The sequence below is a fragment of the Schistocerca nitens genome, chromosome 4 (genome assembly GCF_023898315.1).
Source record: "Schistocerca nitens isolate TAMUIC-IGC-003100 chromosome 4, iqSchNite1.1, whole genome shotgun sequence".
In the NCBI taxonomy this organism is placed as follows: domain Eukaryota; kingdom Metazoa; phylum Arthropoda; class Insecta; order Orthoptera; family Acrididae; genus Schistocerca; species Schistocerca nitens.
The window spans coordinates 602,881,611-602,895,554 of record NC_064617.1 but is presented as its reverse complement, the minus strand read 5'-3'; the positions used below and the strand labels follow the sequence as shown (position 1 = coordinate 602,895,554).

The 13,944-nt window shown below is 39.0% G+C and overlaps 1 protein-coding gene across 3 annotated transcripts in view; it reads right to left on the bottom strand.

Moving 5' to 3' along the window:
• The window catches only part of LOC126251347 (histone deacetylase HDAC1), a 181,403-nt gene extending 173,439 nt beyond the window's left edge, over positions 1-7,964 (bottom strand). For all 3 annotated transcript variants that reach the window (XM_049951717.1, XM_049951718.1, XM_049951719.1), the window contains exons 1-2: positions 7,832-7,964; positions 212-324 (exon numbers count right to left, since the gene is read on the bottom strand). In XM_049951717.1, the coding sequence (XP_049807674.1) occupies positions 212-324; positions 7,832-7,880 (162 nt within the window). In that variant the 5' untranslated portion in view covers positions 7,881-7,964. The remainder of the gene's footprint in view (positions 1-211; positions 325-7,831) is intronic.
• Positions 7,965-13,944: the final 5,980 nt, after the last annotated feature.

Sequence of the window (13,944 nt, the reverse complement as noted above, 5' to 3'; positions counted from 1 at the left end):
TCTTAAATAGCCTGGACAGGTGAACCCATACAGTCTTCAGATGGAAGATTACAATAGAATAGTGGATGCACATCCAATAATGCAATCAACAATAAAATAAATCACATGCATATAATTATTGTAAAGATACATAACTATCTTATATGGCTGAGGACAACTTAATTCCAAGAATTATCAAAACCAAAGCAAATTGTAGCATATATATACTCACATAGATTTCCATTTTCCTGTAAAGGCCATAATTTAACAACAAGTTGTGAGTCATACGAATGCGATGAGGTTTCATCGGATGACCTTGGCCATAATAGTAGTTTCCTATGTCACCTGTAAATATCCAGATTTTGTGGATGAGCTTCTATTGTGTAATAGTATTAATATTAATACGTTTGATTACTCCTACATCAAGTAACATTCTAAAAATACCAGGAAAAAATCCAGACAGAGCTGCATATACTTAAACTACCACTAAATTGGACTCAACTCACAATTCTTACCTTTTGCAAGCAGTACTTCACTGTCTGCTATATCCTTCCTCCAGTGGGTTCTGATTCTGCAGTACCATGGGGGAGCCTCTATATAGAGTGGCAGGCATGGAGAGGAACTATATTCTCATTAAAATTACTTTGCAATTGACATTTCATCGAGACGAGTGGTAGGGGCCGGACACCTGCTCAATGTGTTGGCTGTCTTTTTCGTACCTGCAGCACTTTGTGAAGTGTGGCTGGTTGCATAAAGGCAACACTGTGACCCACCCCCACCCCCCTGCAATATGTCAATAATCACAAAGTAATTTACAATCTTGTAGTACCTGTGTTGTTCCTTCAGAAATGCGTGCATGTCTGAAGGGACAGGCGCTGCAGTGACTACGGTTGGTTGGTTGATTTGGGGGAGGGACCAAACAGCGAGGTCATCAGCCCCATAGGATTAGGAAAGGAAATCAGCCATGCCCTTTCAAAAAAAATCCTCCCGGCATTTGCCTGAAGCGATTTAGGGAAATCACAGAAAATCTAAATCAGGATGACTGGACGCGAGTTCGAACCGTCATCCTCCCAAATGCGAGTCCAGTGTGCTAACCACTGCGCCACCTTGCTCGGTGCACCACCTACAGCCGAAATGGTTGACAACATATGGAAGTTTGGGACCGGCTGTGAGATGTGCTCAAATAGCCTTACAGTAAGGCAATTCCTCACAATAAGGAGGAAACATGGTTTGAGTCCCAGTCTGGCACAAATTTTCACTGTCATCATTCCATTACAAAGGTGATGATTACCCATATTCTGAACAAAGTAATTTTAACAGGAGTATAATGAGGTAACAAAATTCATGGATAGTGATATGCACATACATAGATGTATTGCATACACAAGGTATAAAAGGTCAGTGCCTTGGCGGAGCTGTCATTTGTAGTCAGTGGATTCATATGAAAAGGCGTCCAATGTGATTATGGCCACACGACAGTAATTAACAGACTTTGAACATGGAATGGTAGTTGGAGCTAGACACATGGGACATTCCATTTCGAGAACTGTTAGTGAATTCAATATTCCGAGAGCCACAGTGTCAAGAGAGTGCCAAGAATACCAAATTTCAGACATTATGTCTCACCATGGACAATGTAGTGGCCAATGGCCTTCACTTGATGACCGAGAGCACCAGCATTTGTGTAGTTGCAGACAAGCAACACTGTGTGAAACAACCACAGGAATCAATGTAGGACATACGACAATCTTATCTGTTAGGACAATGCATCAAAATTTGGAGTTAATGGGCTATGGCAGCAGAAACTGACTTGAGTGCCTTTGCTAACAGCACATATCATCACCTGCAACTCCTCTTCTGGGTTTGTGAGTGTGGAATAGACCCCACGAAACCATGGACCGAAGTTGTCAACAAGGCATTGTGCAAGCTGGTGGTAACTCCATAATGGTGTGGGTCCTGTTTACATGGAATGGTCTGGGTCCCCTAGTCCTACTGAACTGATTACTGAATGGAAATCACTATGTTCAGCTACTTAGAGACCATTTGCAGCCATTCATGGACTTGATATTCCCAAACAATGATGGAATTTTTATAGATGACAACACATCACGTCACTGGGCCACAAATGTTCGCAACTGGTTTGAAGAACATTCTGGACACTTTAAGCAAATTATGTGGCCAGCCATCGAACATTTATGGGTCATAAAACAGAAGTCAGTTCGTGCACAAAATCCTGCACTGGCAACACTTTTGCAATTATGGATGGTTCTAGAGGTAGCATGGCTCAAAACTCATGTAGGAAACTGTCAACAACTTGTTGAGTCCATGCTACAATGTGTTGTTGCATCACACAGAGCAAAAGGAGGTCCAACATGATATTAAGAGGTATGCTATGACTGTTGTCACCTCAGTGTATAATGGCAGTTTGAGACTTTGAGTTAGTCCATGTCGCAGAATGCACAATTGGTAGCACAATGGCCAATGGAAGGCAAGTATCCATGTTCAAGTTGTGTGACAGCACATAGTTTCAAAAGGTTGCAAATATTTACTATTACTGTTGCTGCCTTTCAAAAGAGTAAAGGAAGAAAAAGAAATCTTAACATCCTTACTCCTAAAAGCCCAAAATTCAGAGCAAAAATAGGAAACTGGAATCATTTGGCAAAGCAAAACCTGACAACTCGAAGATGTTCTCAGAACGAAATGGACCATAGCACAATAAATGTGTAATAAAACAGCTGGAGTGGCTTCCATTAATCATTAAACTTCCTGCAGGGTTGCCGAGAACAGTTTTGATGATACTGAATCTATGTGCCGATCTCCTCATTCAATTCTATACTTCCCAACCATCCAGATAAATTGTAATGAAAGTTTTCACATTGTTGTATATATTCTTTAGGTTGATGATACATCCACTGAATCAGCATCTCGTTTCTCGGATTTTCTTCAAATCAAATTCAAAATTTTTCCTCATAATCTTTTATTATCTACAGATGGGCCATTGTACTACATCCATTTCTAAAACCTGCCTACTCTTTTAACTGATTAAAATATAACCATCTTTTATTTTATAGAGAGAAGGTTGGCAGGTCTGTTTCTTCTGGTATCGTTTGTGTCCATTCTTCGTAAGTAGAATACCTACAGCTTTCTTCCAGTTCGAGCAACTGTTTTCTTCTATAAACACCGTGTGTCTGTATGTACTACTCTGCCTCCAGCATTAAAGATTTCTACTGAATTACCATCATTCCAGATGGCTTTCCTTCCTTCATAGCTGTCATGGCTTTACACACTTCTGGCATTAAGTCCAGAATGTCATTTTCATTATTAACTATCTGTGTTCCTGATTAGCTCTTTAACTATACAAGCATTTCAAGAAATATTCAAATGTTTTTACATTTTTCTTTCCACTGTTAATGACACTTATCTTACTTGATAGAATGTGGTGTCTACTAAATGCCATTTTTGCTGACACAAAATGCTGTAATTTGTAACATCTTCAATGTTTTGAGGATCCCTCGTGTACACATCATTTTGAGATTGGTGTGCTTAGTGTACCCTATAACAACTTTTTTTTACACAAATAAAAGGGGCACAATTTAAGTTACTAAAGAACTGAAAATAAAAGGGAGCAGTTCCAAGAAACAATAAAAAAAAATGGAGTGACTGGGCTGCCATAAAGATATAGGCTATGTGTACTTGTATCATGAGAGTGACATAGAATAATACTGCAACATAACTATGGTGTAGGCCCCTAATTACATTTGTTATGCAGCCATAGAACTACAACTGTGTGTCTTAATATGTATCAGAGCTTTTGTATTAAAGCAACAATTACATTCAGGAAATTAAAATTCCAAATGAAAGGAATGTGCTGACTAGAACCTATCTTCAGATAGTGCAACTCTTAGTACAGCATTCCACTGGTAGGAAATGCATACTTTGTTGCGGGAAGTTGGACATAAGGGGCACATCATCAGCTTACTATTTTACACATTTCTGTTAACTGTTGCCAGAAGCACAGTTCCTGAAGATAAACCCACTACTATTTGCAATTTTAATACATACAACTTCGCAAAAAATTATCAAACTTTGAACAAATAATGCCAGTGTGATTTTTTACAATGTTTGCATGGACCACAAAGTTTTGTGTGTTTCATCCAAATCAGTCTCTGCACACCGTCAGAATTTAACATTTTCCGTGCATCAGATACCAACAATCAAACGTAAGGAAATGTGCTCTTAAGAATATGAATTTGACTGAGTATCTATTGTCACTTATTTATATTTTATGCCATCACTGGACCTCTTTGATCAGTTCAATAAAAAAGGTTTTTCAGTTTCCTGCTGTCCCAGCGCTTCCATTATCGGATCTCAACTTCCTTTCTTCATCTTAAATCACTATCCCATTGACTGATTGTTTATCTCAGTTTTTAATTTGTTTTGTTTGCCTTCAATTTTCTCAATTATGTTATTTTTTTATCTCAACTGTAATTTTTATTCCCCCCTTTGTTCCTCGATTTCTGAAATTCAATTAATGTTGCTTTTACTGTTTAATAAGTTCTCCTGTTGATTGTTTTCTAGAGTGCTGATTACACACCAAACGAACAAAATGTGTTTCTGTCTGATCATGTTCATAAATGGTTCCATTTCCTTATACATTATTTTATTAGAACCTACTTTTCTAGTGTACATTTTCTTGACAACATATTTTGTGTGTATGCACATTCTAATTTTCATCCTTCTGACTATTCATTCTATTTCTGCTGCATTGGTGGTTTTGAGAATTATTTCACTTACAAATATTATTTCTGGTTGTATAATATGCATTTTGATTACTCATACACATTTCAATTTAGTCTGAGAGTTTGATTTGCTGCTGTTTTGTTGTGATTGTAGTTTACAGTGATGGATCAGTAAATATAATTTTTTGGTTTTCTCAAAAGGTATTCTGAGGATGATTTTCTATGATAAGGTGGCTTATTGGTAGATTTTTTGGATGTTTACATGCAGAATAGCAAGATCTTCAGCAAATCCCAGATAGTTTTGATATATGTTGCCTCTGAGTCCTACAATTTTGATGTTGATCATGTTAATCTTTTACCATGTAAGTCACTGTACAGTGACTAGAATTCTTATGCTTAAGGAATAAAATCTAAACACAATACATGTTTCTGTAAGAATTTCACATATCAGTATTACCAATTTCTAGATATACAAGCATCCAGATTGTCGCAAATTTGTATCAAGCAATGAAAAACTGAATATAACTAAATGTGGTGCTATACAGGAAGTGTCAAATTCCACCCGTCTGCTTTGACCCATGATGTAGTGGTGTTGTTGTGTGTGACACCACTACCGTGTGGAGTTTTTGAGTTGGTTGTGTTTGCAGAAGTCTTGTTGTTGTATTTGATCATGCCATCTTGTGGTGGATACGGACGTGCCAAGTTTAACATGTTATTGGCTGCATCTGAGTTTAGGTTGTCATCATGCTAACGTGGTTTTGAGTTTAAGTAGTTGGTACATTAACGTGGGTTGTGAAAGTGTTTTTAGTGAGTTATTAAGGCTTTTTTTAATTGCTTGTGTTTTTGTTTTTTTTTTTAGGTCTGATTAGTTTGATGTTCATTGTGCAGAAAAAAGTCCAATTTTTGTATAGCTTACTCATTATGTATGGAGACCGACAGTGAAATTCATGAACGTATCATTAATTCTGAGGTGGGTGATGTCTCACATACAGCTTCTGCAGACGTTCGGTCTTACTGCTGAATATGTTAGATGTCACATTTGTGGCAACAACATGAGGTTGATGAGAGTTCCTGTAGCTCGGACTGTAGCGCACTTGTGTTGTGGTAAGTAATTTTCATTTTGGTTTTATTTTATAGTAATTGTGACCTTTCGTCTGTGTATATTTATTGTGGGTTGGTTGTGTTTTAATTGACATACTGAATGTGGGATATTTGGGTTTTTGGTTCCATTTTTTGGAGTTGCATGTGCTGGTTTCTTTGTATTGATAGTTGCGGCTGCACTATATAGGTCAAGGGAAATGTCCAATTCCTGTGGTTTTGGTGGTGCAGCAGAATATCGTAATTTTTTTTTTCTTTCTATTATTTGTTTTGGGATGGTGCAGTGTTTTTTTGTTGTTGTATATTTAGCTCGCCTCGGCCAAAACCTCCAATTTTCCACGGTTGTCCCGTTAACTTCATTTTATTTTTTGAGTGAGATGTTGTGTCATTTTTGTTTTTGATTGCGTTTGTTGGCGAGTGTGGGTGGTCTTGTCATTGTCATTTTGTATACATGGAAAGTAGCCATTTCGGCCATATTGATGACATCATGGATCAAAGCAGGCAAGTGGAATTGGACGCTTCTGTAATGTCCTATACAAGAATGCTGAAGATTAGTAGGGCAGACTAATATCTAATGGGAAGATATTGAATTGCACTGAGGAGAAAAGAAATTTATGGCACAACTTGACTAAAAGAAGGCACCAATTGACATGACACATCCTGAGGCATTAGGGAATAGCAAACCTGGTAATGGAGGGAAGTCTGATGGGGAAGGAGGTGCAAAATATACTGGAATGACCTATGGGACTCGGCAAAATCTGAAATCCTGCTTCTGTAATGTCCTATACAAGAATGCTGAAGATTAGTAGGGCAGACTAATATCTAATGGGAAGATGTTGAATTGCACTGAGGAGAAAAGAAATTTATGGCACAACTTGACTAAAAGAAGGCACCAATTGACATGACACATCCTGAGGCATTAGGGAATAGCAAACCTGGTAATGGAGGGAAGTCTGAGGGGGAAGGAGGTGCAAAATATACTGGAATGACCTATGGGACTCGGCAAAATCTGAAATCCTGCCGCCCCCCCCCCCCCCCATCCAAATGTTTAAGAGATCAATTCCACAATCTGAATCATAACAATCATAATGGCATTCTTTAACAATATCTGGTTTGCAGTTTCATTTCCGCGTTTATCTGGTGTAAATAAATAAATAAACAAAAAATCGCTTTCAAAACTGATGTTGATAAACGTTTGTTCTCCCTAAATACTATTTAACCCAATTTAGCAAAACATTTCATCATATAAGAAGTTATTATTATCAGGAGATGGTGATAATATTAAATAATGAAATTTGGAGTCTCAGATGCATCTTACTCTCCACAAAATCGTCGCAAAGTCAAATATTTTTATTTCTTGTATCTTTAAGCGACCATTTAAAAACGGAGCAATCACATCAATCTAAATTCGGTAAAACGATCTTATAGGCAATTAGGACTTTTTCGAATTTATCTAACAAAATTATCTATGCCGTAACACACACACTTTTCACTATGAGTAAATACGAAAATCGTCTATCGGCAGTTTCTTCCACATTCATTATTCCAAGACAGCTTAGGCACCGTACTTCAAAAGCGGGAACACAATTTAACTAGTGCTAACTAAAGTTACTCTATGTGGCAATGATAATGACGATAATTCAGCTTGTTTATCAGTAAGGTGTAGAAATAGAGAAGCAAAAACGGTCTTATATTAATCAATACACAATTCTCATTGACAATATGTGCCTCATGACAAACTACGGTGCTTCGATAATGTCCGCCCAGACAATTTCTTCCCCTAACAGGAAAAATACTGACCGACAACTGAGAAGTGCGCAAGTCACCACATCGTTCACTGTAGGGCTATTAAAATTTACATTGTTAATTCTATTTCCGTCCATTTTCGCACTTAAACATTAAACCAGCGACAAAAAATTAAATTATATACGGATCGACGCTCATTGCGAAAGTAACTGCGACTTTAACATAAAAAACGTCACTATTTCTAAATCGTACTCTAATAAAATACTTACTATCATAATAATAGCAGACGCGCTTCTTACTGTGCGGCTGAGTAGTCATTTTTCACACATAAACTATTGAAAAAGACGCACAGGTACACCAAACAGTAAACAACGTTCGCAGATCTCCGCTGGTAAGCGACCAATAGCCTGCGAACAGACCAAAGAACTTCATGGCGGCTCTAAGGGGAACCTACATACTTAAGAACTTTGAAAAAACTGAACAATTGTCAAATACTTTTTCTGCCTGAGACGAAATTTTATTTCGCCTGTTCCGTGTCATAGCGACGCGTCACGAATGTCATCCACTGAGCATAAATAACTAAATACAGAACAGAAATCGTGTTAGGGAAAAAAACAAGTAGTCTCGCCCTATACACGATTGTTACAATTTACCAACGTGCAGCTGAATAACGTTGAGGAACTGCAAAGCAAAACTAATTTTTCACGAAGACGAGGTTTTCTCGCCTCCTCGCCGTACATATGAAATGGATAACGGTGATCGAATGAGGAACATATGTAATATTGTTTTTCTAATGTCAAATATATGCGTGTGATAAACAAAGTTCAGTGAGAAGGAGAATTTTCAGGATGCCAGAGAACTCTCTAAATTAGCAGAAACTGTATAATAGACTATTCTTCGATGGCTTATTAGTTAATAACTCCTAGTGCAAGCTACATTTTCATAAAACAAAAGTGCACTTGAAAGATGCAATTAGTATTTTGCATCCACGTATATACTCCGCAAACCTCTGTGAAGCGTATGACAGAGGTTGCTTCCCACTGTACAAATTTACTGGACTTCGTATGGCTCTTATCTCGTATGGAACGCGAAGCATCTCAGGTATTGCAAAATTGTCGTTTTGTATCAGATTAGTGCAACACGGCAGAGCAGTTCCTGCCTCTAATCAAGCTTAGAGAAAATTCCGTGTCAGGACAGATAGCGCTGCTCCGTAACTCGAGCATAGTCTGGTGCAATTCATGGAAACATCCTCACTTCGAAAAGCATTTGGGCCGTGAGTTGGCAACGAAGCGTAACCCCAGATAACTTTAGTGTGGCCACACAATAGCAACACACACATAACACCGTAGTAGGACACAACAGAGATAGCCCAAAGGTAGGATTCCCCTGACCCCATCACGCTAGGGAACCTGACCACACCAATGAAGGCTTCAGAACTGTATTTTAGGTGTCGAATCCAACGGATTGAAGCGTACCTCCCGATCCAGCAGAGGTTACGTCTACACCTATGTCATCAGTAACATGCCAAAATGAGCTGGGCCTCGCCTTCTGGCAATACGCAAGGAACATCGAAACACTGACTAGTAACCTCAATAAGAACAAACACATAGTGTCAAGCCCCCCCACCCCGGCTTTCAGCGAAAGGAAAACATATACTGTAGACAGGTGCTTTTCTTTCAAGAAAATGATTGAAAAGTCGGTATTAAGCAGTTTTTTTTAACAGGATCACAACTGGACTTTTTTATGGTTACTTACAAGTCGCAATTCATATCACAAAATATTAAAAATACTACATAACCCCGGTCTAGCCAGCCCCTCCCCCCCCCCCCCCCAACAAACTATCGTTAAGGGCGTCCTTGCATAGTACCTGTATGTATGTCAGGTCGCACATTCCGAGTAGCACACACTTTAAGCGAAAGTCTGTGGCCTGCCTCGCATCGTGCAGTGAAGACACAGGAACAAAACCCAAGAACCAACGAATATCCCAAAAAATGCAACGTCCCAGTGACATATGAGTTATTAAAGAAATAGATCACAACGTGATAGACAACTTAGTAGTAAATGAATTGAGAAACCAGAATTTAGAAGCACAACCAATCCCTCGCTTCAAAGAACTAACTATGAAACCCAGAAAGCAGTAGATACAGCCATCCACGAAGATGCCATGCTCCTTGACTTCCAGAAGGCACTCAATACTGTTCCACACTGCCACCTAAAGAACAGAATACGAGTGCATGCAGTGGTATCTCCTAGGAGGGAATGCAATGTGTCACAAAGGTCGCAGTGTTTGTACGGATTTCAAAGAGCAGCAGGTTGAGTTACCATACTACCCTGGCCACCAGAACTCTCCAGACTTAAACCCACTTGAGAATCTGTGGGACCACCTGGATCAGGCCTAGCTCGATTGGCAACAGCACTGGAGTTGACGTGGCTCCACATCCCTGTCGGTATCTCACAGAATCTCATTGAGTCTGCTCCTGCAAGTCTCACCTGCAAAACGTGGCTATTGAGGCTTTTTGCAGGAGGTCACATTAATGTGACTGGACAGGATAAATGACATAGTAAACAATATTGGAATTTTTGCAAAAACAGACATAATGTCCTATGGGATAACAGCAATCAGTGATTTTATAATGTTACTTAAAATCCGTCTGGATTGCAATTTTTTTTTTATTCATATGACCGGTTTCCGTTCATTCAGAACCATCTTCAGATGGTGAATGAATGAACCGAAACAGGTCATATGAATAAAAAAAATTGCAATCAAGACGGATTTTAAGTAACATAATATTGGAAGTTCCAGGAGGCTATTCACGGTTGATGCTGTTGTACATAGAGGAGTTACAATGCTAGAAAATTATAGTGAAATGCAGGAAGACCTGCAGAGGATTGACGCTCAGTGCAGGGAGCGGCAATTGACCCGCAACATAAATAAACATATTGCACCATTACACGAGTACAGAATAATCACTGGTAGCAGTTACTTCCATAAAATATCTATGTATAAGGAGGGATTTGAAATGGAATGATAACAATACCCCATCGTCTACTCCTTTACATAATTAACTTGTATTGGTATGTAGATGCCCAATTAAAACTGTAAACAATCAGTTGTTACTCAAGGATAAGAAAGTCAAAATTGCCACAAGTTCTATTGTTTGCTATAAATCCTCACACAAAAGAAGAGAAGTAGTTGCACTGAAGTATAACATGAACATGTTGAATAACTTCCTGTTCATTGCCAAATTATCACAAGAACACAAAACAGTTACAAGTAACTAAGGTTGGCGGAGAGTCAAGACAAGGAATCGATAGGTAGGTTACTACATTATTAGACCACTGATTCGTTTTCGTGACCTAACGACAGTGACTGCCATAATTTGAGTTCGTAAAATTAAGCATGCCAGAAGGGCGTCTTCCTCCTACTCATTAACACTATAACATTCACTGACTACATAGAGACCTATACACACCGAATTCGATTACTGATCTCACCATTTTTTTAAAAAAAGCGTCGTTGTGTTGTCCACCGGTGCTACAGTCAGTGACCATACTGTCGGATGATGCTTGCGAATCCTGAAAAGCTACCTAACACAAACATTACATCAAGCTCCAGTTGGAGCTGTAAAGTGAGCCAATCATAGTCTCTCACGAGCAGTCATCCAATGACAAGTGTCAATATTCCCGGAGCGTCCTCCCACTTCTCAAAAATTTTCCAAAACTACTACATCAGACCAGAGTTGTTGTTCTCGTGGTCTTCAGTCCTGAGACTGGTTTGATGCAGCTCTCCACGCTACTCTATCCTGTACAAGCTTCTTCATCTCCCAGTACCTACTGCAGCCTACATCCCTCTGAATCTGCTTAGTGTATTCATCTCTTGGTCTCCCTCTACGATTTTTACCCTCCACGCTGCCCTCCAATACTAAATTGGTGATCCCTTCATGCCTCAGAACATGTTCTAGCATCCGATCCCTTCTTCTAGTCAAGTTGTGCCACAAACTCCTCTCCTCCCCAATCCTATTCAATACCTCATTAGTTATGTGATCTACCCATCTAATCTTCAGCATTCTTCTGTAGCACCACATTTCGAAAGCTTCTATTCTCTTCTTGTCCAAACTAGTTATCCTCCATGTTTCACTTCCATACATGGCTACACTCCATACAAATACTTTCAGAAACGACTTCATGACACTTAAATCTATACTCGATGTCAACAAATTTCTCTTCTTCAGAAACGCTTTCCTTGCCATTGCCAGTCTACATTTTATATCCTCTCTACTTCGACCATCAACAGTTATTTTGCGCTCCAAATAGCAAAACTCCTTTACTACTTAAAGTGTCTCATTTTCTAATCTAATTTCCTCAGCATCATCCGACTTAATTCGACTACATTCCATTATCCTCGTTTTGCTTTTGTTGATGTTCATCTTATATCCTCCTTTCAAGACACTATCCATTCCGTTCAACTGCTCTTCCAAGTCCTTTGCTGTCTCTGACAGAATTACAATGTCATCGGCGAACCTCAAAGTTTTTATTTCTTCTCCATGGATTTTAATACCTACTCCGAATTTTTCTTTTGTTTCCTTTACTGCTTGCTCAATATACAGATTGAATAACATCGGGGAGAGGCTACAACCCTGTCTCACTCCTTTCCCAACCACTGCTTCTCTTTCATGCCCCTTGACTCTTATAACTGCCATCTGGTTTCTGTACAAATTGTAAATAGCCTTTCGCTCCCTGTATTTTACCCCTGCCAACTTCAGAATTTGAAATAGAGTATTCCAGTCAACATTGTCAAAAGCTTTCTCTAAGTCTACAAATGGTAGAAACGTAGGTTTGCCTTTTCTTAATCTAGCTTCTAAAATAAGTCATAGGGTCAGTATTGCCTAACGTGTTCCCATATTTCTACGGAATCCAAACTGATCTTCTCCGAGGTCGGCTTCTACCAGTTTTTCCATTCGTCTATAAAGAATTCGTGTTAGTATTTTGCAGCCGTTGCTTATTAAACTGATAGTTCGGTAATTTTCACATCTGTCAACTTTCGCTTTCATTGGGATTGGAATTATTATATTCTTCTTGAAGTCTGAGGGTATTTCGCCTGTCTCATACATCTTGCTCACCAGATGGTAGAGTTTTGTCAGGACTGGCTCTCCCGAGGCTGTCAGTAGTTCTAATGGAATGTTGTCTACTCCGGGGTCCTTGTTTCGACTCAGGTCTTTCAGTGCTCTGTCAAACTCTTCATGCAGTATCATATCTTCCATTTCATCTTCATCTACATCCTCTTCCATTTCTATAACATTGCCCTCAAGTACATCGCCCTTGTATAGACCCTCTAAATACTCCTTCTACCTTTCTGCTTTCCCTTCTTTGCTTAGAACTGTGTTCCCATCTGAGCTCTTGATATTCATACAAGTCGTTCTCTTTTCTCCAAAGCTCTCTTTAATTTTTCTGTAGGCAGTATCTATCTCACCCCTAGTGAGATAAGCCTCTACATCCTTACATTTGTCCTCTAGCCATGGCTGCTTAGCCATTTTGCACTTCTTGTCGATCTCATTTTTGAGACGTTTGTATTCCTTTTTGCCTGCTTCATTTACTGCATTTTTATATTTTCTCCTTTCGTCAATTAAATTCAATATTTCTTCTGTCACCCAAGGATTTCTACTAGCCCTCGTCTTTTTACCTACTTGATCCTTTGCTACCTTCACTACTTCATTCCTCAAAGCTACCCATTCTTCGTCTACTGTATTTCTTTCCCCCATTCCTGTCAATTGTTCCCTTATGCTCTCCCTGAAACTCTGTACAACCTCTGGTTTAGTCAGTTTATCCAGGTCCCATCTCCTTAAATTCCCACCTTTTTGCAGTTTCTTCAGTTTTAATCTACAGTTCATAACCAATAGATTGTGGTCAGAGTCCACATCTGCCCCTGGAAATGTCTTACAATTTAAAACCTGGTTCCTAAATCTCTGTCTTACCATTATATAATCTATCTGAAACCTGTCAGTATCTCCAGTATTCTTCCATGTATACAACCTTCTTTTATGATTCTTGAACCAAGTGCTAGCTATGATTAAGTTGTGCTCTGTGCAAAATTCCACCAGGCGGCTTCCTCTTTCATTTACCCCCAATCCATATTCACCTACTACGTTTCTTTCTCTCCCTTTTCCTACTACCGAATTCCAGTCACCCATGACTATTAAATTTTCGTCTCCCTTCACTATCTGAATAATTTCTTTTATTTCATCATACGTTTATTCAATTTCTTCATCATCTGCAGAGCTAGTTGGCATATAGACTTGTACTACTGTCGTAGGCGTGGGCTTCGTGTCTATCTTGGCCACAACAATGCGTTCGCTGTGCTGTTTGTAATAGCTTACCTGCCACC